This window comes from Acomys russatus, chromosome 20 (genome assembly GCF_903995435.1).
Source record: "Acomys russatus chromosome 20, mAcoRus1.1, whole genome shotgun sequence".
NCBI classification, from domain to species: Eukaryota; Metazoa; Chordata; class Mammalia; order Rodentia; family Muridae; genus Acomys; species Acomys russatus.
The window spans coordinates 14261242-14286534 of record NC_067156.1 but is presented as its reverse complement, the minus strand read 5'-3'; the positions used below and the strand labels follow the sequence as shown (position 1 = coordinate 14286534).

Genomic DNA, 25293 nt, shown 5'->3' with positions numbered 1-25293 from the left:
AGTGCTGTCATCACATCCACTCTGTGTCATGCTAGGGATTCAAACCTGGGCTTTGTGCATGGTAAGTGAGCCATATCCCTAGCTCCAGATCACATCTTTTTGTAAGACAAACACAGTGTCCTCATGTGGACGTCAGCACCTAACGGAAGAGTACAACTTATAAGTGTTCCTGGACACATGTGGCATGACATGGAAGGAGATTGACGAGTGGTGATCTTTTTCCATTCTGAGGTAAGCAAAGCTTGCTTGGAGTTGAGGTCCCTAAGTGAGCCAACATCTCTGCACTTCACAGGCAAAGTGACTTGTCACCCCAGCCCAGAATAAACATCTAAGAATCATTAACATCTTTCAGAGTCCAGTCAAGTAAAGAAGTTATGTTCAGTGCACTAATGTGACACACATTTCACAATGCCAACAATTCTTCATAGAACTCGTCTTACCTCAATCCCTTCCTTGTTTAAGGCATACTCATCGAAGTTCAAAATGGCTATCTTAATCGTTCTTGGAGGGGGCAGCACGGTCAGGCCGATGTTGATGGCGTTGCTCCTCTTGGAATCCAGAACGATGATCTCCTGCCTTTTGCCATCAGCAGCCGTTTTCTTGGTGATAAAACAAGGAAAAATCAAAAGATTAATGTGGCATCCTGGGCTTCATTACGAGAAGCCGACTCACTCCTTATTTAGAGGTGAAAACAAATGGCCCAGATTCGGCTCAGGGAAGAACTGGCTGCCACTCAGCCCAGGAGAGACGGGTGGGGGTGGGGAGGAGAAGAGCGAGATGGATCAAGGCTTAGGCACTCAGCAGCCTCCAAGCTTGGGTCAGGGATGGAACTCCACAAGTCAAACACACTACAAATAAAATTGATTTTCCTTCAGTGGGGAAACTTTTGTGTAAGGGCAAACCCTGCTCCCCCCCCCCCATCCTTTTAGAGCTCCTTCTTGTGTACAGTGCGGTGTTAGCATGGGTCTTTGTTGGCTCAGTGTATATAGTGCGCTCACAACAGTGAATACACTGGCTATGGAGGACATTCAGTGTGGCTGGTGTGTCAGCCCTTGGGTTCATGAACCTTCCCAGGGCTTCCCTCACTATTTCACATTCAAATGCTCCACACCCTTTAGAGCAGAGTGCCCCCATCTTTCCTGTGCACTCCATTGCCTGACACAGGACAGAGTGGGGCCTCCTATGTAAGAGAAAAGGCATGTGCTGATAAGAAGAGATGAGTCACAACTGGAACCAAAGAGGAGAGCAGAGAACCACAGGTGTCCTGGCATCCTTATAGAACCCTGTGATGTAGCTTTCCCTCAGAGGCAGACCCTGGCCCTCCCTCATCCTTGTGGCTAGCATGGGGCTAGCATGTGGCTGGAACTCCATTTGTATGCCTTTGAAACTCAATGCTTATAATCCTTTCCCCAAATTCAGTTGTTCTCACAAATGAATTGGTGTTCCTTACAGGCACACAGCAAGAAAGAAGTCATCTGAAAGCCAGGAAGAAAGTCCTTGGCAGAACTAACTCAGCTACCATCTTTACCTTGAACTCTACAGCCTCAAGAACTATAAGAACTACATTTCTGTTGTTTATGTCACTGAGTATACAGCATTTAAAAATGATATTCACTTTATGCGTATGTATGGTATGGCTACATGTATGTTTGTATACTACATGCAAGCCTGGTGCCTGTGGAGTTAAGAAGAGGGCATCAGACCCTCTGGAACTGGAGTTACAGATGGCTGTGAGCCATCATGTAGGTGCCGTGAATTGAAATTGAGTCATCCGGAAGAACAATACGTGAAAGCATCTCTCCAGCCTGTTATATGGTATATTTTATGAAGGCTGCCCTGACAGATAAGCACAGGATATGAGGAGCTAAGCCAGAGCTCCTCCAGAGCTATGACACAAGCTATCTCCACTTTTCCCTTCAGCTGTCAGGAAGTTATATGTAGGTGGCAGTGAAGAGAAATAGGAGGAGCCTGCTTCAGCAAGCCGCCACAATTGCTCAGGCTTCCCTTCACGCAAAGGCATCTGGGAAGATGGCTGTTTTGAATCATGGATCACTCTTTGGTGGCAAAGATGATGAAGGGAGGGTGGTTCCTCTGGAAGAAAAATGCACCCAGGGATAACATGTGTTCACTGAGCAAGGATTCGAACTGCAGGGCAGCTGTTCCTCATTGAAAAGTTCAGGTCTGCAAGAATAGACTCTCCAACTGGGGCCCTAGCAGTATCTGGGATCCTGCCAGGCCCAAGGGAGAAAGTTGGGAGGTAAGCCTGCTGCTCAGGCTGGGAGGGGTCAGGAATGAGGCTGGATGAAGCTGTATCCTGAGAGACCTCACACACCCTCATGGGAGAGGAACTCGAACCACACCCTGCAATCAAGAGTCCTCCGAAGGGCTCCTCTGAACCCAGGAGCAGATGCACCATCTGGGGATAACACTAGAGTTGGGGAGAAACAGACGGGTCCTGCGCCTCTTCCCAGGCCCTTCCTACTCACCTGCTACAGTCTCACTTTAGGTCCTTAACTATGTGTTTGGGAATAAATACACTTAGATTTCTTCATGAAGGAAACAACCGAGAACATCCCAGCCTGGGAAAGGGCAGGGGGAATACAGTTCATCCTATACGCTCTGTTCTATTGAACTCTGACTAATACAACCTGTCTCAAAAAGCAATTCTATCAAAATTCTATTATGATTTATTTTAAGATGAAAAAATTCTATTCTGAAGTTAATAAAAGACCATGTGCACGCACGCCTGTAATCCCAGCACTCGGGAGGCAGAGGCAGGTGAATCACTGTGAGCTTGAGGCCAGTTTGGTCTACAAAGTGAGTCTAGGACAGCCAAGGCTACACAGAGAAACCCTGTCTCTAAAAACAAACAAACAAACAAACAAAAACAAAAAAAGTCAACAATATTATTCTAAATATTTTTACATTTCTTTATTTTTTTGTATGAGTGTTTTGCCTGCATGTGTGTATGCCTATCATGTGGATGACTGGTGTCCTTTGAAGTCATAAGAGGGCATTGGATTCCCTGTAACTGGAGTTATGAATGGCTGTGAGCCACCATGTGGGGACTGGGAACTAAACCCAGGTCCTCTGAAAGACCAGCAAGTGCTCTTTTCTGCTGAGCCATCTCTCTAGCCCCCAATAATCTCTTTCTGGTTAGTTATGGAGCGTGTGTACAATCCTCCACTCAGCTGGAGCCCTGAGACAACAGGGGTGAAAGGTCAGTGCAGCACTGCAGTGACATAGGAAAGGCTCTTACAGCACAGCCCTGGTCACTCTCACTAAGACCCTAAGAACGGTGTCTCTGGACCAAAGTCTAACACAAAAGAGAGAAGCTACCTGTGTAACCAGAACAGGAAACAAACATTGTAAGTGAACAGCATGCCTGTGGAGGATTCACTCACACCTTCCTCCTGAAGAAAAAGTCAAGGAGAAAGCAGGGACAGACATACAGGTGAGAAAAACCAAAGCCACACCTAAGGAGACCTGCTCTTCTTGACTGCCATATGGAATGTGTCAGTGAAACCAAAACTGAACACAGGCAGAAATGGACAAAGATACCAGCCTAGCTCACCAATGGTCTGTCTTGTTTGCTCTGCTTTAGTTTCACAGAAAGGATTTTTGCTAGGGAGTCTCCTAGCTCACTTGGTATCCCAGGCTGGCCTCCAACCCATGATCCTTTTCTCTCAGTGTCCCAATGGCTGGGATAACAGACATGCGCCACCACATTTGGGGACTAACAGTCTCTTTTCCAATTGGCTGCTTGTCTTTATGGGTGCACTCATCGCTCCTTTTCACCATCCCATTTCCCAAGCAGCTTTTGGATGCATAGTTCTCAAAAGGGAACTTATCATGTGAACAGAGTGTACCCTCTGGAGGGCCAGAAGGCTTCCAATGCCATTGATGAGCTCTGGGCCACAGGAATGGTGGCTTCTGTCTCAGTTCTTTCACTAAAGGTTAAAGACAGCCAACCGATGCCCTCGTCTTCAGCAAATCACAAGACTGGTCAGGGCGAGAGAAACAAAGTACTCGCTGTCCAGGCTCCAGGCATGGAGGCCTTAACTACAGGGCAGCTGGACTTGAAACAGGGGTATCTCTACAATGCATCTGCCTTTGCATAGTAGGCAGGCAGCCCTGTGAGGGAAATAGCTGCAGGGCTTGTGTTAGAATATGCTACTTCCCCAGGCATGTCCAAAGGGTTCCAGGGAGAAGGGGATTTGTTTATATAAGGAGGGAGGACCCTCACAAAGTCCCCAGGCTGTCTTAGTTCCTCCTTTGAGAACCTAGATAGGTTCTTTTACCATGCCCTATCCCAAGATGGTCTCTGGAGACATACCTTAGGCCTAGATGCCATGTAGGGCTTTTTGTTTATTTGTTTTGCACTTGACCAAGAACACTGTAGCGAAAGGGCAAGAAGTCCAAACAGCCAAGATGGATGGAAGAGAATCAAAGGTTACCCTGTATGCACAGGGGAACAGAGACCTCATAGAGAGAAGGGGCAGGAAGGAAGACAGGAGGGCAGGTCAGCACCTTTCGTTCAAGTTGTCCCAGAGGGGTAAGGGTCCAGTGTACAGGAAGACAGAGCTGAATGTATTTAGGATGAGGCTTCTACAGACAGTGCACACAAGTACAAAAGACTTACAGGACTTCTGCAAAGCAACAGAGGGAGCCGCTTGAGCAGGGACTGCTAACTGTTGAGGCTCAGGGCATGGGCCCTGACTGTTAACTGCCACCCTAGAGTCAAGTGGAGGCTCTCTGGAACCAGAGGCTTGAATGTCAGAAGACATAAGATTATGTAAGTATCTGGGGTAGATGGCTAAGGTTCCCGGGTCTACGGATGTAGAAACTGCATTTGAGAATAGCTCAAACTGATACATCACTTAAGGATAAGGACTCAAACCTGACTCTGAACAGCTATGGGGGGTGTGAGGTCACATGCAAGCGTCATCACGTCTGGTTTTCAGCTAACATCCTAGGGAAAGGAAAAGGCCCTCACTTTGCCGCTCAGGCATTCAGTTTTGGAAAACAGAAGGATGAAGGTTCAGGCACTATGAGAAAAGTCAGAAAGACATATTTAACCAGTGCATGGTTTCCATTAAACTTAAAGCTTGCTCAAATACTGACACAACAGATCACCTCTTTGATTTTTTTTTTTCTCCTTGCTGGGGCTAGAACCCAGGGCCTTGAATACAGCAGGCAAGCACTGTACTTACTACTGAGCTGTGTCTTCAGCTTTACCCTCTTGAATTTTTAAAGAGTCATTTTATTAGGCACAGAGGATCAAAATGTTTAAGAAGGGAACATTGAAAACACTGAACTTGTCACCCCAGAAGGAAATGTGATTGAAAATAGAAACCCGTCTAAGGATATGATGTATTTGGAGAACTCCCGAGTCTTGGAGAATGCCGCTGAGTCTGAGAGCCCTTCCATGAAAGGCAACCGGCCTCTGCATGAGCCACTTGGCAGCAAATGCCGGAGACCCTGGGTCTGGGTCTTGTGCAGCCTGGCCATTCTAGAAATGGTAAATCATGCCTGCTGACTCCCTGCTCACCCGCCAAGAATGACACCACAGGATATTTTCAAAACTCTCCCTCGAAAAAATGACAGTTACAAGGTTACAATTTGCAACGATACAGATGTTGCAAAGATGAGAAGGCTAGAATGTTTCTAGTCTTTCCATAAGCGTCATAAGGAAATGCACAGCAAAGCTTTCCAGAAAAAACAAACAAACAAACAAAAATCTAAGTCTACACAAAGGCAAAAAACTCTTTAGTTTAACTCCAGAACCCAGGAAGCTGAGGCAGGGGAATTGTTTTGAATTTAAGGTCAAGTAGAACTTATAGTAAGACTCTGCCTTTAACAAAATGGGTAGGGGTGAGAATGAAAAAAAAAAAAAAAAAAACTCTTTCCACTCCATAACAGGCTTGCTGTACAATTAAGGAGAATGTGCTTTCCCATTTCCCTATGTTTTTGAACCTCTGGTAGCTGAAGGTAGGACCTTGGATATCCTGTTTTCCTACCATCATAAGCAGAGGACTTCCTCGGTTGCTGATCATGGTGGCAGCACGGGAAACTTGTGTTTCTAATTTCGATGTAGAGTTTGGGTTTTCTGGAGTTGCAAAGGACACGGCACACTTCCTTGTACCCAGGATGTTAATGTGAAGTGAAGACACCTTTATCTCTTCTCCAGGGAAGAGGCTAGATCAGGGCGTTCCTAGCAATGGAAGGCGGTGTCTTGTCGGGAGGTTATGTTTATATGTCAATTTAAAGAAGGGACTTATAAACTCTGGACCTACTACCTAATCTGAGCTATTTAAAAATCACCCAGGCTAGGCCTGGCCAGGTGTGCAGACCTGAAAACCCAATACAACAAGCAATAGCAGGAATGTCCACTGCAAGGTTGAAGCCAGCCTGGTCTATACAGTAAAGTCCAGGCCAGCTAGGGCTACAAACGAAGACAATAAAAGAAGCAAAACCACCCAGGCTGAGACTTATACCCTGGCCAATTTAATCACCATCTCGGTATATCTTTGACAAATCTCTGTTAATAGCTTCTGATATACTAAGAAACTTCAGGGTAAACAGAGTGTGGTAGTTTAAATGAGAATGTCAGCCAGTCATGCTGGTGTGTGCCTTTAATCCCAGGAAAGTGGATCTCTGTGAGTTCAAGGCCAGCCTGGTCTACAAAGCAAGTCCAGGACAGCCAAGACTACATAGAGAAACCCTGTCTTGAAAAATCAAGGGGAAAGGAAGGGAGGAAGGAAGGGAAGGAGGGAGAGAGGGAGGGAGGGAGAGAGAGAGAGAGAGAGAGAGAGAGAGAGAGAGAGAGAGAGAGAGAGAGAGAGAGTGTGTGTCAGGCATTTGACTACTTTGCTCATACTTAGTAGAGCTGTTTGGGTAAGGTTAGGCAGTGGGGTCTTGCTAGGCAAGGCATGTTATTGGGAGCTAGCTACTCCGAGTTTGTTGTCTGCTTTGTGCTTGCAGTTCAAGACGTGAGCCCTCAGCTTCCTGCTCTTCTATCATGGACTCTGGCCCTCTCTGGAACTGTAAAGCCCCCCAAAAAACTCTTTCTTGTATAACTTGTCTTGATCGTGGTGTTTTGTTGCAGCAACAGAAAGACTAGGTAATCCATGGAACAAACCAATTTCTCCAGATCCATCTGGAGATCCCCCCAAAAACCCAAGGAACCATCATGTCAAAAAAAACCAAAAAACAAAAAAAACCAAAAAAACAAAAAACAAAACAAAACAAAAAACCCAAACAAAACCAAAAAAACCTGGGTCCTCTCCTAACCACTCTCCCGCTTTCTCCACACTTGCCTTGGTCTGGTATGAAGAGGTTTCCAGCCCCTGACAGAATACAGGAAACTGGGAAGGCCATTTTACAGGGCTCCTCGTGTCCAGTCCTGACGCTGTGCCAGGACTTTCTGCCCTGAGGCAGTTCTCTGAGATCCCTTGCTCACACATCACCACCACACCTCAGGACAGCAGCAGAAATAAACACTAAAGGCTTAAGCCAGGGTTTCTGGCTCCACACAGCGCAATGAGAAGCACCCTGTAAAAAGCTACATATACACGTTTGCTGCCAAGCTAGAAAAGCGGGTTGTGTTTCACAAGCTATTTTTGAAGAGAAATCACAATGAGAAGGCATCTTTTTGTCCTCCTGTTTGGTAAGTGGTCTCCCCCACCCCCCGCCCGGCACCAGCTCTCACACATGAATCTTTGGGGTGGGCGTGACTGGACAATCCCAGCCGTACCCTATTACTTTGGGCTGGTGTGAGGTTTCCGATAGAAACTAAAACTAGTTCCCTTTGTTTCATGCTGTTTCGTGAAGTCGATTTCATTTTTGTTGTAGACTATTGTGTTTAATGAAAAGTTTCTCGTGAGCCAGAGGTCGGAAGTGGCTGTTTACAGCTGGGTTGTATGAAAATCACAGTCAGTGATCAAAACCAGACACAGAATTGGTTGTATCAGAATTGGTAATATATACAAAAAGATCCACCTCTCCAATGTAATGCTTTAATATTAATTTGTGTTCTCACTCCATGAAACATTTTGCAAATTAGCTCCTGCTCACATTTCCTTTTAAAAAAAAAAAAATCAAACAAAAAAAACTCCAAGGTATGTGCGCTAAAGTTTCATTGCAAAACGTTCTGGAAGCAATTTAATAAATATTTTGGTTTAGTTGTCCCTCCGTGTCCCTAGGGTCCCTAGTTACAGGACCACCAGGGAGTACAAAAATCCTCAAATGCCTCACATAAAATGGAATTTTACATATTTTGTATCTAACCCTTGAAATCCTCTAGAGCACTCTAAATCATCCTGAATTGGTAGTATTACCTAACATAATACAAATGCCATGTACTCACAGTTGTACTGTTTTAGAAATAATGACAAGGAAACATTCTGTAAATGTTCCACACAGATACACATTTTTTTCAAAACTGGTTCCATCTGCAGTTGATACAGTCTTAAGATGCTGAATGTACCAATGTGGCTGACTGACTATTTTCTTATGTCTCTGCTTTACCAAACCTAGGCACACATTCAGCCAATAGCAAAGCCTTGTTGAATTTTGAGAGGTGATCACCTACAATAGGTAAGAATAGAACCCTGGGCTACTGAGAGGACAGGAGCCAATAGCTTCTCACCAACCAGGTCAGCCGTAGGGAAAGGAGAGAGACAAGTGACGTAACACTCATTTGATGTCTTCTCATGGAAACTCACCATAAGAGAAATAAACATGCCTTCACTACCAACCTGGCACCCTTTTCATTCTCGGGTCTGAGGCCCCAGGCAGCCTCCCCCAGCAACCTCCAGGGTATGAGCAACTGCAGGAAGGTAGCAGCGCAGCCAGCGGAATGAGCACACGAGGGGTGGAGGGAACAGGGGGAGAGGAGCCAACTGAGTCAGTGGATCCAGTGTAGGGAATGAGATGTGTCATGAGAAGAGCTTGGCACCTGCAGGCTGCCATCTAACTCTCAGCTGGCCTTCTCCACAATGCCAGGCTGACTGTACAAAGTGGAAGCGGGCATGTGGGCACCCAAGCACTATGTGACAGCGGCCTGAAAAAGTCAGGACATGAGTGCACTGAGATTAGGTGTTCAATACTTCATTCCTGTGTATTACATTCTAGAAAGGACAAAATCTGGACCCAATTTTAACAAAAGAGCAGGACTGATGAGATGTGACAACTAACACTAAAGCTCAGGTATTCAGATTTTAAAGTAAAGAACTTTTAATTCTGACTTAAAATGATTTCCCGGGTAAGAAACAATTGATAGTCATAGCCTCCCTGAGCCCATGAAGAAATAGACAACAGTTGGCAAAGGCTGGCAAGAAGTTTAAGAATCTCTACATGGATTTAAAAGAATCCTCCCCCAAGCTGGCCTCTAGCATCACTCAACAGCTTATGGTACCTCCTTCCTAGAAATGCACAGACATGTCCTGGGGATGCTACACATTGTTTTGTCTTCAGAATTGGTACCTCACTCTCAGATCTGGGAACCCAACTCAGGCATCTTTATACTCAGCTCAAATGATGACGAATAGATGAACCAACCCGGGACAGAAGATTTACAGTCATAAGTTCTTATTTGCCTCTTTCACTGGAGGTGTCCAACCTGTAGCCCAGAATAGCTATGAATCTGACCCAACGTAAAAGCAAAAAGTTACCTAAAGCATTAAAGAGTTTTGCAATAGTTGCTGTGACTTGGTTGCATGGTTCTCAGGCATGAACTTTTGAGATGATGTCACACTGCACTATCAAAAGGTTGGGCACACTCATCTACAGCAGACTTTACAAATATGTTCTTGTATCCCAAATTCCTAAAAGAAGATAGCTTCTAGCCTTTTTTTTTTTTTAAAGTTCACTCTACCCTGAATCATGCATTCTGTAGGTTGAGATATAAAAGGAGGCCTTTTTAAAGCACTTACTCATGGGAAATCAATGTTATGCAATTTCTATGTCAGAATTTGCTGATTATGACGTTATGTCCAATCCTTTTCTAGTGTTCCCCATGAATAATTGTATATAATATCTGTGTTAACAACACTGCAATAGTGGTGCCTGTGGGCTCTCATATTGTGAAGAAAATAAGCAACCAAATTGTGTATATAAGTTTCTAGGCATACAAATTTGTATATCAGCTCAGAGGATTACCCAAAGAGATTGAATTATTGCCTCTGAGAAGCACTGAGTGGCTCCAGCTAAATTCAAAGTGCTAACCTGGAGGTCAAGTCTCTTACTTGTGACATCAGATGAGGACACTCATCTGGGTTCCTTTGGGGAGCACTGACATTGCTCCTGGACTACACAATCACCCCCTGACTAGCCATTTGTTTTTCTTTACTGTGTTATATGGTGTGCTGCTGTGAATTCAAAATGGCATGGTGCAAGGAATATTATTTGAAAAGTTAGACATTTTAATCCCAACCAACTGGTTACCAAAAAGCCAAAGCAACACAAGACAAGACGTTTCATCAAGAACGAACCTCTCCAGCTCTCCTCTGCTAACTGAGAATCATGCCGGGGCCCAGCCTACCTTGGTGACAGACAGCTCCTTAGACTTGGACTCAAACAGGTGCTCTAGTCTGGAAGTGTCCACTTTAATGGGCTCCAGTTTCGACCACAGGAATTCCCTGCATCGGCGATTGTTCTTACTCGGCCACTCAAAGGGCCGGACTTCATTCCAGAACAGTCGGATAGTCTTCTTTTTCTTGGTGAATGCTGGCTGACCCCTGGGTACCTGGGACCACCCTAAGCCCTGAGGAGTGTTGAACACAGGAGAAGCCAATAAATTACCGGGGACTGGTGGGGGAGGCACGCTGTCCAACAGGGGTGGAGGGGGTGGGGGTGGCAAGCCCAGGAAGGTGGGAGGGGGTGGAGGGGGTGGCCCTGGGGCTTCCCGGTGGCCCAGATCTACATCCAGAACATCAATGTCATCCTCCTCCCCGAGGTCGGTGAAGTCCATGTCTTGGATTCTGAGCTCCCTTGGATTGGCCATGAGCTGGTCCCAGATGTAATCAGACTCGGTCTTCAGCTGTGAAGGGGTTGTATCCGGGACCTTGTCATGAGACTCTGCATCTGGGGAGACGGAGCCCCTCCCCAGTTCTCCACTGTTGAATTTCTCGGCAAACGCCTTCACACTGCCCCTGTTGTCCAAGCAGCTAATGTCCACCTTCTTGATGTTCTCCTCTGGGGCCTGAGAGTTGGCCTGCAGAGTGGATATCCTGGTGGCGAGGCTGGCCACTGCTTCCACCTCCTGCGCAGACCTCCCAGGCTCGCCATCGCCTTTCTCCTCATCATCTGTGGACTTTCTGTTATGGGCATACAGCATGTCCAACATGAACCTTTTGCTGGTAAGGATGTCACCACACTGTCCATTTACACCCACATCCTGAAGGCTGGCGGACCACAGACCTGAAAGGACATGCGACCGGAGAGATAAGAAAGTTGCATGGGGGTGTCCATTCCACAAGACAACCAGTTATGCATGAAAACAGGTGGACACATAGGAGCAACTCCAAAGAAAACGCCAGAATAAGGCAACCAAAGCAGAAGATGATCACAGCTGATGACAGTCCAGCTCTCGAGACTCTCCCAAATGACAGCACTCCTGGCTCCCACCTGCACTGTGCAACTTTTTCCATTTCCTCCACCCACGGCAGGCGGTCAAAATATACCCCACCATATATAGTTAAGGGACATCTGTCCTGGCTAGACTAGGGAAGGTGGGAAGTGTCCCCCTGGTCCAGGGCAAGCGCTAGAGGGAACATCTGTCCCCTGAGTCGACACCACAGCAGCTATGCCATCAGTTCATGTTAATGGTCTCATCTCCAGGGGGCTTAATGCTACCTAGAGGCGTCCCCTCCCTTCTTAGAAATGACTCCCCAAGTCCCTCTTTCCACTCACTTGCCTGCACAGCTCATCCTCTGAGTTGTCTTGCTTCTGCAATTTACCAGTTTAACGAATGAGGTCCGAAGAGGTCTGCCATCCAACCTCCAACCTCCTACCTGCACGAGAACTCAGCCTTTCTCCTGTGACTATTCACGGCTGTTCCTTACTAGGACTACCCACTCTATGTGTGCATTAGGAAACCACTGGGTGATTCTCTGGCCTGTTTCTCTCATGCTTGTCTCACCAGTGTCTTTCTACCCCTCCTACTAAGACTTCTCTGCCCCTCCTCTCCCCTAGGGCTTTCCTTTATGACTGAAATACTTGTGTTCTTTCTCCCATCTTAAAGCCTCTCTTGAGTGCTCTTACATTTCCACCTCACTCCCAACTTTTTTTTTTCTCACTCCCAACTTTTGATGCTTTCCTTGAAGACAGTATTGCTTCTAAAAGCTGTTTCACTCACTGCTCCAATTTCTCCCCTTCATTTCTCTAAGACCCGTAGGAACACAGCTTTGCAAGTGCTCCTTCCCAGGAGGCCGGTGGGTGTCAGTGTCCCAGCCTTCCACTCCAGACTTAACACTTACCTGGTTTGTGTCCTTCTTTCTGTCTGCCCCGTCCATCCTTCTTAGCTTCTTCCTCACCTTTAACAGTCCTCAAACCTCACCTCTCACTCAGTCTTTCAGTCACCACTTACTCTAGTCTCAGAGCTTTAAAGACCATTTGTACATGAGTCTGCAGCCCCACCCTTCCCAAGCTTCTGGGGTGGTTCGCTCTCTCCCCAATGGCAGATTCCTCCACCCTATTGCCAGTTCCCAGCCTTGGCACCTGCTGTGTGATCCTTCATATGCAGTACAGCAAAGCATCCTACTGATAAACCGTCATGCCATAGCCAGAGCCTAGTCACTTTCCCCATGTCCCACTCTTGCTCCATCCCAGCTCACGCCAACACTGCTCTCCTTATAAACAAGGAGTCTGATCAGATAGCAGATAAGTGGGTCTTTCCCAAGAGATAGTCACATTTTTTCTCCATTGCTTGGGAAATTCTGGCTTTTCTTATTTGACAACAGGGTAAAGAACAGGGTGGTTATTTTTGGTCTTCTTGCCTATTTCTTTACTCATTTAATTCTTATGTACATTGTTTAGTGTCTCTCTTGTCCTTGGTAACTTTGTTTGCACTGTAGTCTACTTTATTTGATATTAATACAAGCCATTTACACGTTCTATTATTTGCATATAGCTTCTTAACTTTTCATTTTTTTCTGTCAGTGTGCATGGAAAGAGTTACTCAATGACATTTTTGTAGACATTTTGTCTCATATTTCTAAGTTTGGGTATTTTTGTCTTGTTGATCTTTTGCTTGTATATTATGACTTCTGATTTTGTGTTTTTGTGAGGTTGTTTGTGTGTGTCTGTTTCTTGTGTTTTGTTGTTTGGATTTTTGGTTTTTGCTTTTGTTTTTGTTTTTGTTTTTTTTGGTGGGGGGCCTTGGTGGTGCCTTTTTCTTTGCCTTTTTTTCCTAAAGAGAAAAGGCATGGAGTTGGGTGAGTGAGGGTGTGGGGAAATCTGAGACAAGCTGAGGGAGGGAAAAGCATGATCTGAATACATTGTATGAAAAAATTGCAAAAGAGTTTTGTACAGGAAGCCTACAATTAATGTGTTTTTAAAAATACACTGCTAATTTGTCTTTTAATGTAAACTAATAGTTGAAATCTTACTAATAGTTGAAATCTTGGGGCTTAAATGTGTTGTTTTATTTTTCTTTTAATTGTTTTTGTTTCTCTTCTCTTGGCCTCCAGTGGGCTGCATGAACATCATCATCCTCATTATTATTTTAATCTGCCCTGACTTTTAAATAGTGTTTTAAAGTACATGACTTTTCACATTTTTTGGGCTCTGGATATTACAATAATCACCCTCAAATTATCCCAGTGTATTGGTACTGATTGAACAGTATAAGTGAAGTGCAGAAACCTCACGTCATTCACCATCTGTGCTTTTTAAAGAGTATTGCCACTACAGATAATATTGTGCCAAATGGCATGGCAACCTTTGTTTTAACCTTCAAGCTTATTCCCAGCAACCTCTGGGCAGACTGTGTTCTAGGCACACAGCTAGGAAGTGTGGGTTCACAGCAAGCAAGTCAGACATCCCCAGCTCTCATCCAGCTGACCTTCAAGTGCCATATAGCAAAATATGACAAATAACATGTTCAGAGCTGAACACAGAAAACAAAAACAGAGGCACTTGGAGTAAGCTGGATCCCGCTGTATTGCTATGAATTCACTTCTTCATAACATACACAAGAGTGACAGAAAGACAATTTGGAGCATTTTTAGTTGTCTCCACTTTTGTCTTTGTGACTTCCTGAGGAACAGCAAAAGCTGTTCCAGCAGAGTGACCTCGACTGGGCTGTTAGAGACTGTGAACAGTGTGGGCTTCTGGGAGGCAGTAAGTTCCCACAAACGAGCGAACCCTCTTCACAGCCCTAGAGTGAAACGGAAAATTCTGCAGCGGCTCCAGTTTCTGCCTCTGTAACCTTGGATTCCACTTGCTCTTGGAGGAAATTTAATAGTAGGTTCCTGGGAGCTTGAAGGCTCCATTTTGCAAAGTTGTCCTTTTTTGGAAGAATGTTGTACACTCAGGCCCAAGAAAGTTCTGTTCCCTGTTTTAGTTTTCCTAATCCAACTTGCTGATATGCTGAGCAACACTCATAACACTATTCATAGTGCATGGAAATCAGTTAGGACCAAAATTACCAAGAACTTACCCTGGCATTGTATTCATAATTCTGGTAAATTTGAGTAGTACATCTAGAATTTGGAAGTAACTATAATGTTACTTTGAGGAAACTAAACAGTAATTCTTAGTATATATGTATTCAAAAAGCCAGAAGATTTTTTATTACAATAATTTCTAAGATATAAATAGTCTTTGATTCCTTTCTTGTTATATCATAGTGATAACTAATATGCAAAATCAAATTCAGTAGCACATTCTAACTGGGAAAAACACAAGCCATAACTATTTCAGACTAAGCCATTGACAGACCTGTTGGGAGAGGGCATAGTGTCATCCATTTATTCATTCGCTAATGATTCTGGGCTTCAGAGACTATATTCTCAATCTTGTAACAAACAAAACTAAACAGTGCCAGGCTCATGGCACAGAATGGCAAGGGAGCCTTGGGACTTGAGTGTCTGCTCTGCTATGTGGCTTGATAAAGGCTGGAGCAAAGTCCAAGCTTCCTACTGATAAGGAATGCTGTATTTTACCAGCTTGATGGCTTACAAGCCATGGAGGGGAGAAGCAAGCCTAGTGCTGTCACAAGTGGTATGGATAACCCTGTAAGGCAAGTCCCTAAAGCCGCAGACAGGTCCTTAGGGGTCAGATATACAACCTAGTATTCTGCTTGGTCCCTAACTATAAAGTTCCTAGTCATAAGTGAACCAAATGGACCCCAGGGGTAATCCTAAAGAGACAAGGAGTTACAGATGAGAAAAACATAGGCTACATTTAAGAGTGGCCTTAGGAGCCCAGCACTCTGGTGCATGCCTGTAATCCCAGCATTCAGGGAGGCAGAGGCACATGGATATCTGTGAGTTTGAGGCCAGCCTGGTCTACAAAGCGAGTCTAGGACAGCTAAGGCTACACAGAGAAACCCTGTCTTTAAATAAAAAAAAGAATGGGTCTAAGTACAATGTGCAAAACCACCTAACATCTGTATGCACTGGTCCAGGATGTCAAATTCAGCTCTATGCACTGTGAACATGCTATTTTATAGTTATGAATTCAGTTAGTTTTATATATCTACTCTGGCCATGGTTTTATATATTTCCTTCAAACAAGTCTTCTAGGGGAATAGATGACAACACCACACGTCTCGAAACTTCAATCAGAAATTGGAAAGGGCCAAATTTGGTATTATTAACATTGAAAAAGTAAACAAAAAGGGGAAACTAGTGGTTTCTTTCCCACAGCTCTTTCCTATCATTGGACCCTCTTCACCACCTATGGAAGCAAGAGATGCCACAGCATTGGGAGGAGGACACAGAGCCCACACATGCGTGCTCTAATGGGAAACTGCTCGCTGGCTGTCAGTGCGGGGACAGATGACACAGCCGAGGGAGCGAGCCCTTCCCACAGGTCACCATGGAGGGCAGCCTATGGGCAGGGCTCTGCGTGTGGAGACGGGGATTCACTTACCAGTCGGCCTGTCCTCTGACAGTCTGTCCTCCTTCTCTTCCCTCTCCAAGGTGCTGCTGGAGGAGGAGATGCTGGAGGCTGAGCAGCTGTCCCTCTCGTTCACCTCCTCGTTTTGCCTCTCTTTTTCACTCAGTGAGGCTCTTTCTTCGGGCTCTAGGGCTGGGACCGGCTCCTCTTGGTGCTCTGCTCCCCTGTGGGCAGAGGCTATGTCCTGGCTGGCTTCATCAGCACCCTGCCCAGCTTCCGCCTCCAGTTCAGCCTCGTGGTCCTTACTGCTAACTGATGAAGACAAGAGGAGATAATTACATTGATAACGCATTTCTTTGGGTACAGGGGTCACACAAGAATCAGGTTTGATTCTCTGGGCAAAGTCTAAAAGTAGCCCCAAAAGTCCTGTTTTGTGGGTATTGAACTAACGCTCTGCTGCTATGAACAAAGACTGTGCAGGCGACATGTAAGACCACTCAGTGAACTTTAAAATGCAGAGATGAGCCAAGCATGCCACGGCAGTGAGGCGAGCCTCTGGAATTGGAGACGTCCAAACAGCAACACAGAAGAAACATATCAGGGAGCTTAGACACCTGAGGGTCCCACATGTACTGCTAGCATTCCAGATGGAAAGGGCCGTGCAGCAGGAATATAGGAAGTCTCTGGAAGCTTGCAGTGCACCCTGGCTGGCAGCCAGTAATGAACAGGGATCTGATCTACAAGTGCAGAGAGACACTGAGTGAGCCTGAAGGGCAAGAGTTCCCCGGTCTCCTGATCAGGACCCCAGGGGCCACAGGAGCCCATCTGAGCCATGCTAGGTACTGAAAGACAATAACAAGATAGTATTCTCAGTAGGAATGTGTTTAGTCATTTCTTACGCAGCAACATAGAATGAAGTTGAGGTCTTTTGTAAAAACAAAACAAAAGTAAACAAAACACCAGCAAAACCCACAGTAAATCAAGATGACCATCCAGCTAGAACCCCGGGTTTTCTGACATCGGAGGCTAGCCCAGGGAGGCCGACTCCGCTGGGGTCAGACTCTCGGATACTGCTTGCCCATGTGTGAAGTTAGCCTTTCAGGGCATCACTTGGTGTCTCACTGTTGAGAAGCCTGTGCCTACACTCTTGTGTACACAGTAGTCCTTCTTATAAGTGTCTCTCTTTCTTCTCCCTTCAGGCCTGTGCTTAAGTCTATAACCCCTTTCTTAATAAATTCCAACTTTGCTTCATGAAAAATATGGCTAAAGAATTGGGCCAGAAAGATGGCTTGATGGGTAGGAGCACTTATCCCTGATTCACTTCCCTGTGCCCACACGGTGGCTCACACCATTTGTAAGCCCAGTTTCAGGAGACCCAGGAGGCAGGCGTGGCACACATATATACATGCAGGCTAAATATTCACACACACGAAGTTTAAAATGTAAAAAGCACTGGGTAGCATGGCTTATGCCTGTAATTCTAGCACTTCAGAAGTGAAGGCAAGGGGACCACTGAGTATCTGTGATGAGCAGGGCCACACCACAGTGAGACTCTGTAAAACAAAACCAAAATCAAAAACTTAAATAAAAGAACCACTCAGGGCAGAGGCTTGCTTGTAAACCAGTGAGGACCTCTGCCCTTTCTATCCTTCCTCTCACTACCAACCTCTATGCTCCATTCTCAGAACAACACAGGAGACAGGGATGGGTTGCTGTCCCCAGTGACTCCTAACAGAATGACTTCTTGCTAAGAAATTGATGATGGTTGGGCCTTTGTCCGGTGAGAGCTGTTTTCGTCCTTGTGGGAAAGGCAGAGCTTGGGTCACCAACAGGCTGAGAGGCCAGCCCTGTATACCTGTGGCCAGCTCTTCCCCCACCCCTGAAGGTAGCAGTATGAAAGAAAGAGAGAGAGAGAGAGAGAGAGAGAGAGAGAGAGAGAGAGAGAGAGAGAGAGAGAGAGAGAGAGAGAGCCTGGATGGGTCTCTTCCAGATCCTGCCTAAATGTCTGCATTAACTTGAGTAGTTTTGTATGCGCGCGCATGTGCGCGAGCACACACACACACACACACACACACACACACACACACACACACACACACACACACACACACACAAGCACCTAGGCCTTGGCAGAATTCTAGCACTGTAGTCTCATTTAGCCCAGGACAGTTGCTGTCAGGAGTGACCCAGACTCATCTGGCCTATCCAGATGGCGTTTGGCTGGAGGTTCTTGTAGTCATCTTCGTCATTTTGTTATTTGTCCAAAGTTCACAGCTGAGAACTTCACTCAGCAAAACCAGGCACAGGGCAGAGGTAGATGGAGCTTTTCCTGCACCTCAGAGCAGCACCTGACTGGGACTGTGAGCATTTAACCTTGGTACTAGCACCTCCTGTAGAGGGCCTAGGAGACTCTCAGCCTATGCTTTATGCAAAACGCCCAGTAAGTATGGCTCAGAGAGTGCTGACAGCCCCTCTTCCCCTCAAACTCCACCTCACTCTTCCTCCAGCTAATATCTCTGATGGAAACTGTCTCAGTGCCCAGGGCCTCGGTCCCTTATGTGTCCCAAGGAGTTAGTTTTGGCTTCTTCTTTGCAGTCCTCCCCTGCAGAGGCGCCTTGACTGGCATTTGCTTCTTCCTAGCCAGTCTCATCATCTGAAGGGTGCTTCTCGATTGTTCCATCCTGCTTAGAGATTTGCCCTTAGCTGATGGGCAAGACTAGCTGTTCCCACAGGAAGAGCAGTTGGCCGGACATAGGCATTCACAGGGAGCTCTTATAGCCAGCAACAAAACATGTATGCTCTCTACCTGAGGAAGCCACTTCTGCCCCTAGGGTAGAGTCCTGCATGCTCTTCTACATATACAAGGCCAGTAGTCCTCATGCAAGATGACTGGCCAATTCCCTCTGCACCCCAGGCTAAGCCTCACAGAACATCTTTGACTTCTTCCACATAGCATGTACCCCAGCACACACTTCTCCCTGCTCAGCACATGCTCAACACCAAGAGATTTTTGCTTCAATGTCCTTTTGGCACAGGGACTTATAGATCTCTTCCGGACCTGCTACTGCTCCCCCATGCCCCACCTTCCCGGGGTACCGCCTTCCCAGTGCACTGTGCTGCTAGTATCATCACACAGCTAAACAGCTCACATTGTGCTGTGTCCATGGGACAGTAGAGCTCATGTGCCTTGCCATACAGAACTTTAGGACCTCTTCTATCTGGCCTTGTGCAGATGTAATTGGTGTCACAGTGCAACTGATTGGGCATCAGTGCTGATGCCACCACTGACATCACTGTTGGGCTAGAGAAATGCCTGTTAACTACTGGTGTTAGTAGTAGCAGGGAGGTAAAAACACTGTCTTCACCCCAGGAGTTAATGAAAACCTTTGTTTCCTGCAGACATCAGAGTTGCATGCCTCCTCTATGTCCCAAAGCCTCTGGGATAGAGGATGTTTTCCCTATCTATCTGCAGGGCAAGAGTTCCTTCATAGGCAGAGTAACCCCAAAAGAATGTGTGTGTATAGAGGTGTTGGTAAAACATGTTCCAATTGAAAATAAGAAAGAGGAAAAAGAGCACTGTGGAATTTGCTGTAATGTCTCTAGGTCATCATAGATGCCTCCTATAGCTTGACCGGGAGTGAAAAGAACTTTGCAAGGCAATACTGGTTTTGGGGCCACATGGGGCCTCTCAGATGAAAAAAGCAAAGACGTAGAGCTGGGCATGGTGGCACATGCCCTTAATCCCAGCAGAGGCAGGCGGGCCGCTGTAAGTTTGAGGCTGTCTTGGTCTACAAAGTGAGTCCAGGATAGCCAAGGTTAAGCTAGTTAGAGGAGGGTCTACCATGATCCTGCTGCCCCCTCCAGGTTTGCCTGCCATCTTTCCCAGTGACCTCTTGCAGGTGCCTGTCCATACACAACCTTGACCCTTCAAGAAGGGGCTTTATACCCTCTGTCTGTACTGTGTGGTAAGCTTCTGATGGCAGAGGGATGAGGAGGCTGGGCCTCGCTGTGGGCTTATTGCGTGCTCACAGGAATGGGCCTCCATTCCTGTTTGCTGCCTTGATTCTTTTTTTTTTTTTTATAATTATTTACTTATATATTTTATGTGTATGAGTGCTTTGTCTGCATGTACACCTGCATGGCAGAGGAGGGCATCAGGTCCCATTATAGATGGTGGCGAGCCACCATGTGGTTGCTGGAAACTGAACTCAAGACCTGTGGAAGAGCAGCCACAGCTCTTAGCCACAGAACCATCCTACTGCCTTGATTCTTAATTCTTTTCTTGTTTTGCTTCACTTGGATGTATATGACCAGCACTTAATATGCTCATAAATTAATCAGGACAGCCTCACCTACCACAGTCAGACCCTGTGGACACTGAGGCATGTGTTCTAAGAAAGAGGTGACTTTGAAGATGACTACTCCCATACAGGGCATGAGAAGAAACAGCCACCCACCACCAGTATTTGGAATCACATATTAATGGCCCAGGCTCCATTCAGTTAGGTTCTGGCCTATTAGATTAGCATTATTTTGTATTTTTTCCCCAAGAATGTGTGGCCTAGCCAGAGCTAGCACATCTATTAACATGTCTATCCAGACAGCTTTTGGCCAACCAGAGGCTCAATTGCTGAGTCCTGTGGGTTAAATGGGATGAATCAGCACAGGTGGTCCATGCCAAGGGCAGGCAAGCAGCCGGCAGCCATGCGTATTTCCTCTCCTTTGCTGAGTCTCCAGGGCCTGGCTCATCCTGTGAGGGATAGAGCCACCGGAAGACACCCTGGTCCAGGTCTCCCACATGCTCGCCATGAATGCCCAAGTGCGTGCCACATGCGAGGCTGTCGCAAACACATTTTCATTTTGATGTGGCTATTCTGAAGTCAGTGTGCATGTGCACATATGCTTTCTGTCAGCCCCATCATGGGGCCACCATTGCTCACGTTCCACTTTCGCCAGCCTGGTAAAGCTCACAGAGGTCTGTGTCTTTCTCTACCAAAGACTGTATCATCATATAAAAAAGACACCGAGATCCTTCCACACCCAAAAGGCCTCCTCCAAAGGCTCAACCTAGTCTTTCTAATGAGCAAACGCCTTGGTTTTGCTTTTGAGGGACAGTGCATGGCACGCCTGTCCTCAGTACTTTTTGCTTCCTTCTGCTGCTATCAGCTGACATCTTTGTCTGGGGACAGCCCCTGGGCTCTGAAGCAGGCTCCCGTGCTAGGTTACAACACCCAGGGATAAATGCATGGCAGGGCACCAGCCAGGCAAGAGGAAGGTACACACTATTCACCCTCAGTTCCTGCCTTAAGGGCACTATGCGGTCCACTCAAGGGGTCTTCTCTGGTGGCTGGAAAGTACCCAGAATGATAAGAAATGGCTACTGTACTAATCCCTGGCCTCCATCCTTAGTGCCACATTAAAACTGGAAGTCATAATGTATACCAATAATCCTAGCAACTGAGAGGTAGAGGCAGGGGGATAAAACATAGGAAGTAATTCTGAGCTCTGTAGTGAGTCAGAGGCTAGCCTGAGCTACAGAAGACCCTGTTGAGAGAGGGAATGCCTATGGGGGCTGGCTCAGACAGTAGAGTGCTTGCTGCACAACATGAGGATCTGAGCTCAGCACCCACATAAAAAGCCAAACATAGCACTGCACATCTGTATGCCAGCGCTGGGAAGGGAAGAGAAAGGCAGGTGTCTACAACTATATGGCTAGTCAGCTTAGCTGACTCAGGAAGCCCCAGGTTGCATGAGAGGTTCTGTCTTTAAAAAATAAGGGGTGAAACTGAGGAAGAAACTCAACACCCACACACACACATACACACACGCGCACACACACATACGCACAGGAACATATGCATACAAAGCCAGAACATGACGGGGACATCACACCAAAGTGGCCAGGCCAAAGAGGCAGGGTATTGCCACTTTAGCATATATTCATCAGGATCCCACTCTGACCCTGGCACCACCCATAATAAAGCAGGTATCCAGGGCAGGGGCTCCAGGGCGCTATGCACTTGCCATCACATGCTGGCTGGAAGGAGGATGTGCCGCTCTACCTGTATTCTCAAGAGCTGTGTAGGGGGAGGGGACTTCAAGGAGTGCTAAGAAGCCTCACTCTCCCCAGCAGGGGCCATTAGGCAAGAGTGAACGGAGAGTAGGGCAGGGAGGGGAAGATGACATTCAAGGAGCCCATAACTGAGTATGTCTTGCTGGACTGCAGCCCGAGGGAGCAGACGGACACAGCTCAGCATCGCCAGGACACACTTAGGAAAGACTAGAAAAATGTGTTTGGCCAGAAACAGGCTGACCTGATTCCGAGGGTTGAAAACAGATCTCAAGGTTGGGAGGAAGGATATAAAGGACGAGGGGAAAATCCTTCAACTGAAAGGATCAAATAATGTATCTTTTATGCAAAGCGGAAGAAATAACAGGGAACTGGGATGGAGGAGAGGCCCGTGGTACCACAAGGCCGCTGGGCATCACTCGCCAGATCTCTTTTTAGTTATGTTTACTATTAGTGTCTTTCTGTGTGCATGTGCATGCATGTCACAGAGTGTGTGGAGGTCAGGGAACAGCTTTGTGGAGCCAGTTTTCTCCTTCCGCCTTTACACGTGGGTCCCAGGGATCAAACCCGGGCCATCAGGTTTGTTCAGCAAGCTTCTCTATCCACTGACCCATATCGCTTGACCTTCAAAGGGTCTCTTCGCACCACAGGAACAAGTGGTACAGGAGTAAGAAAGGTTGGCTAGCCAAGAGAGGACCCCATGGACACGAGAAACCAGAGAGAGAAGGAGGCACCTTGCTCCTGATCCTGTGGATACAAAAGGCTATGACATCACCTACATCACAGAACTGGAGAAGAAAAAAAAGGGAAGGAAAGGCCTGAGCATGGCCACTAGCTTCTCCTGCGTTCCAAAGGCAGCTGAGCAGAGAGTCTCCCCAAAGCTCAATGCCGCCTCCTCACTCGGTCTCCAGTACCTCTGCTGTGTGTTGGGCCCCACTTGGCCTTGAGTGAAATAAAGATGAAAGTTTACTATGTACTAAGCATCTTTCCAACCCACAGGTTAGGCTAAGAAGTATATTAATGTCACCCTAAGTTTCCCCATGCACACTACAAAGACCAGTGTCCCTATGTTAGGAGTGAGAAAGCATTTTTAGAGGGGGTAATCAACATGCCAAAAACTACACAGTGAGCTGAATAGAGGAGTGCTCACCTTTGCCAGGCTGCCCCTCACCCCCTCCATTCCACCCCAACCTCACTTTGAAGGCCAGCAAACAGGGAGAGATTTGAATATTATATCAGTGTCTCACTACCTGGCTGAGGCTGGCATAGCTCCAGGAACCTGCCAGTCCTGCTGTTTCTTCCCTTGCTTATAGCTCTTACTGAGTGCTGTTCACACTCCACAGTGCTTCAAGCTAGCAACAAAATCATTTCCTCCTTTCCTTTGCTGCTTCCTTAGGGTGCTTGACTACCTCCAATGGTCCCTTGACCTCCCCACACCTCTGCAAGCAGCCTTTCACTAAACTTCTGTCCTGAGTCTAGACCGCTGTCTTCCTGCGAGACCTTGTTGACAAGGTGAGAACATGGGACATGCTGGGACTCTAACCTGGTTAGTCCTGCCCAGATGTCCGGTTAATGCAAGGTTCCACTGTGTAAAAGGTGGTTGAGTGACAGAGAATAAATAGGCAATAGCCACATACAGTGGACATAGATGTGCCAATGGCTGCTTTCACCAATGTCCCCAAGAGCGGAGTCCAACGTCCACTTATAACATCTAGATTCATTCAGTCTCTGGGTGGCTTCAATCAGCTGTAGTCTGTGGTAGTGTCTTGATGTCTCTGCCAGAACTTGGCTTTCAGGCAGGTCTTATGAAACCAGGGGCTGGGCGAGCCTGTTCTGTAATAGCTGCTCGAATGGTGCACATTCCAGGGACCTCCCCAGTTTAGAGCTAATAACTAACACCCTGGACTTGAGACTTGAGGTTTAATCACATAAATCTGAGAAAGGTCCCAGGAGACAAGACTCTCCACTTTGAAAATTCCTTAGAGTTGGCCTTTGGTGTTGGGCCAGCTCTTGCTGAGCTGTTCACGGAGATTTATCTAAAGCAGGCTTTCCCAGCCCCAGTACTGTGGGCATGTCGGCCCAGACAATTCCTTGTCCTGGGAAGTGGTCCTATGTGTTATAGGATCTGAAACCCTCTGGTTTCTTCTCACTAGAGACCCTTAACCTCACCCCCACAACCTTCCCACCACAATGACAAACAAAGATGGCTGCAGACATTGCCCAATGTCCCCTGAAGTGTAAAACCACCCCCAAATGGAATCTCTACTCACAGGGATCCTCTCACTAGCTGAGTACAAACTCAGCTAAGCAAATTTCACAAAAAGAATCATGCTGCTGGAATGGCGTCATGGCTCGGTAGTTCAAAGCACTGATTGTCCTTTTAGGACTTGAGTTTTGTTCACAGCACCCAAGTGGTGGTTCAAAACCTTATGTAACTCCCATTCCAGGGAACCCAGGGCCCTCTTCTGGTTTCTGTGGACACTGCATGCATGCGGTGCACATAAACTAATGCAAGCACAGAGACACGTGCATGTTATTACCAGCAAAACATCAATTCTACTATTAATCTGGAGGCCTTCAAAACTGAGGCCCTGAGGGGAGTAAGGGGAAAATGGGAGGGAAGGAGGAATGGGAGGATACAAGGGACTGGATAACCATTGAGATATAATAAATTAATAAAATATATTTTAAAAAACTGAGGCCCTAGCCTTGCTTCGAATTTTAGAGCTAGATGCCCCAAGTTCCTATCTAAGCTCCTCTAAGGTACCTTTAGAAGTCTCACATTACAGACCCTGTAACTGCCCTCCACAGTTCCAACCATCAAGATTTTCTCACGTAGCAACAGTGAAACTCATAAGAAGTTCTAGCTTTGTGCTCACAGGCTGAGCCATCGCCAAGTACAGGTTCTGACACTCTCAGATCACATTCACATCTACATATTAGTCATACTCCGAAGAGCACATGGGGATAAGGAAGGGCTCAAGAAGTTCCAACCACAGCCACCAATGCAGATCTAGAGCCTTAATGTCAGGTGTGTTCAAGTTCACCATACATTTGGGCTCCATGTTAGACAAGATTATAAGTGCACAGAGAAAATCATTTCTAGACTGGACACCAACACAGTGGTATAGAGCTGCCTGCCTGCCTGCCTGCCTTAT

At 46.5% G+C, this 25293-nt stretch overlaps 1 protein-coding gene across 3 annotated transcripts in view; it reads right to left on the bottom strand.

Moving 5' to 3' along the window:
• Positions 1 to 25293, bottom strand: part of Fhod3 (formin homology 2 domain containing 3) — a 415945-nt gene that overhangs the window by 29577 nt on the left and 361075 nt on the right. For all 3 annotated transcript variants that reach the window (XM_051163630.1, XM_051163629.1, XM_051163631.1), the window contains 3 exons: positions 16099 to 16377; positions 10544 to 11421; positions 441 to 599 (listed from right to left, as the gene is read on the bottom strand). In XM_051163630.1, coding sequence (XP_051019587.1) covers positions 441 to 599; positions 10544 to 11421; positions 16099 to 16377 — 1316 coding nt within the window. The remainder of the gene's footprint in view (positions 1 to 440; positions 600 to 10543; positions 11422 to 16098; positions 16378 to 25293) is intronic.